This window comes from Budorcas taxicolor, chromosome 9, assembly GCF_023091745.1.
Source record: "Budorcas taxicolor isolate Tak-1 chromosome 9, Takin1.1, whole genome shotgun sequence".
In the NCBI taxonomy this organism is placed as follows: domain Eukaryota; kingdom Metazoa; phylum Chordata; class Mammalia; order Artiodactyla; family Bovidae; genus Budorcas; species Budorcas taxicolor.
The window spans coordinates 15,074,610-15,076,877 of record NC_068918.1 but is presented as its reverse complement, the minus strand read 5'-3'; the positions used below and the strand labels follow the sequence as shown (position 1 = coordinate 15,076,877).

The 2,268-nt window shown below is 47.8% G+C and overlaps 1 protein-coding gene across 1 annotated transcript; it reads right to left on the bottom strand.

Annotated features, from left to right (window-relative positions):
• Positions 1-302: 302 nt before the first annotated feature.
• Positions 303-1,541, bottom strand: PRSS35 (serine protease 35). The gene has a single exon (XM_052646070.1). The coding sequence runs from the start codon at positions 1,539-1,541 to the stop codon at positions 303-305; it is 1,239 nt and encodes a 412-aa protein (XP_052502030.1).
• Positions 1,542-2,268: the final 727 nt, after the last annotated feature.

Genomic DNA, 2,268 nt, shown 5'->3' with positions numbered 1-2,268 from the left:
GTCCAATCTTTAAAAAGGCAGAAAGAAACAAAACCTTTCCCACAAATGAAACTTATCACCCTGTAAAGAAGAATATACACTGGGCATTAAAGTACCCATCTAGTTTCAAGATGTATACCTACATGTTTTTTAAAATGTATGAATAGCTCTTAATTTGAAAAAAGGAAACATTAAAAATGTTGAAATGCTACTGACAGGATTCAAGTCCGGGCAAAACCTATGAAGTGATCTTCGCTACAATAAATCAAAACTGCTTTTCTCTGCCATGTCCGGATGATCGACGACCTCGTTTCAGGTATCTGTTAGCCGTGGGTACAACTGGCATCATCCCCATGCATCCAGAGGCAGATCTGGGCATACTTGAGGGGCGTGATGCGCACGGCCACGTTGTAGTCCTTCTGAACACCATGCACATCCACCCACTGGTGGCCAGAATAGATTGCGATGATTTTGCGTTTCCACCTCTTTTTGTCTGGCTCTTTCAAACGCAGATAGACCCCGGAGCCAGTGGAGCCTGATTCGGCATCGCAGTATTGATAGAGGAGGTCATTGGACTCATCAGACACGCTGCAAAACCGGTAGACTAACTGATCTGCCCTGTCCTGATCGAAGCCTGAGAAGTGGATCATCCCACCGGGCAGCTTCTTGATGGTGGGGCTGACTCCCAGGTCCATGTATTTCTTCTTGTGAGGGCGCTTCAGCTCCAGAAGGGCGTAGTCATAGTCCAGGGCTGGGTCTCCACTCTCTCCTCTAGCCCAGCCCTTGGGGATGTGGGTGTTCTTGACCCGGGTCCACTGGAAGGAGGGCCTCCCGTCTGCAGCTCTCTGACCCCGAGCAGATCCCTTTCTCCTCCTTCCAGCCTTGGCTGTCTCCTTCAGACTGTCTTGGCTCCCCTCTCTTCCAGCACCACTCACTTCCCTCCTGTTCCTCCTAGACCCCTGACGTCTCTTGCCACCCCCTTTATTTCTCATCTTCAGCAAGCCTACTCGTAGCTTTTTGCTGCCTTTGATGTAGTCGTTTCCATCGTGGACACAGTGGGCAGCGGTTAGGACGTGGTTGGGAGAGATGAGAATGCCGCTGCAGCCTGTGGAGAGCTTCACCGCCGTATTGAAAGGGAAATTGGTCAAGAATTTCTTGTCCAAGATGCTGAACCTGCTGTCGGTGCCGTACACCTGTCTCTTTCTCCTCACGGGTGCTCCTTGTGAGGTGAGGTTTTGAGTTGGCTCAGGGACCCAACCTTGAACTTTCACTCGGGTCAAGGTTCGGCTCCCATTCTCGAAGACAGTCTCATAGGAGAGAGAGTCTTCCAGGTCAGAAAGGCTGGGGGCTGGGAGATCTTTCTGGCATTCGATGCCACACACTCGATTTAACACCATCTTAGCGTCTGCCTCAAAAGCCGGGCTGGTGAGATGGAAGGTCTTTTCACTGACAAGTCGGGGTATTTTTCTCACGTGCCACATAAGATCCTGTTCCATTTCAGATCCATCGATGAGGGTCCACCCAAGGGTGAAAAGCATCAACCTGAAGAACATAGCTCCCATTTTATTCTTCTATCTTGTCCTTTAAAACAAGAAGAAAAAAAAAAAAAGCTTTATGCTTTTCGTCTTATTGGGGTACAGTTGCTTTACAATATTGTGTTAGTTTCTGCTGTACAACAAAGTGAATCAGTTACAGGTGTGCAAACATCACCTCCCTCTTAGACCCTCACCCCCAACCCCAGCCACCTAGGTCGCCACAGAGCACTGAGCTGAGCTCGCTGTGCCATACATTAGGTTCCCACTAGCTGTCTGTTTTACACATGGCAGTGCACAGACATGAGTCAGAAGGAAAAATAATACCATATATTAATGCATATACGTGGAATCTAGAAATGTGGTACAGACGAACCTACACCGCTTTCTGTTTAAATGTTAATTACCATTCATTTAGATCTTGAGTCCTAAATGTAGCTTCACCACTAAGAGGAGTCCTTATTTTCACTGTACTTAGATTTTACTGAGATTAGATAAACACCATATAAGCAGGCTCTTACAGACATCCGAAATCAGTGAATTTGATTTCACTCAAACTTCCCTCTACCAGCACTAATCCCCATGCATCCCACCCCCGCCTACCATCTTCCCCTCTTCCTCTCCAGACAGCTCAACACATGGGAGAATAAGAAGGGCGAGTGGGGTCCTCTGTTGCCTAAGCCACACCCTCTTCCTTCCAAGGTCTCCTGCAACCTTATCTCCAGATGATTTAGAAATAAAGATGACGACAGATGTC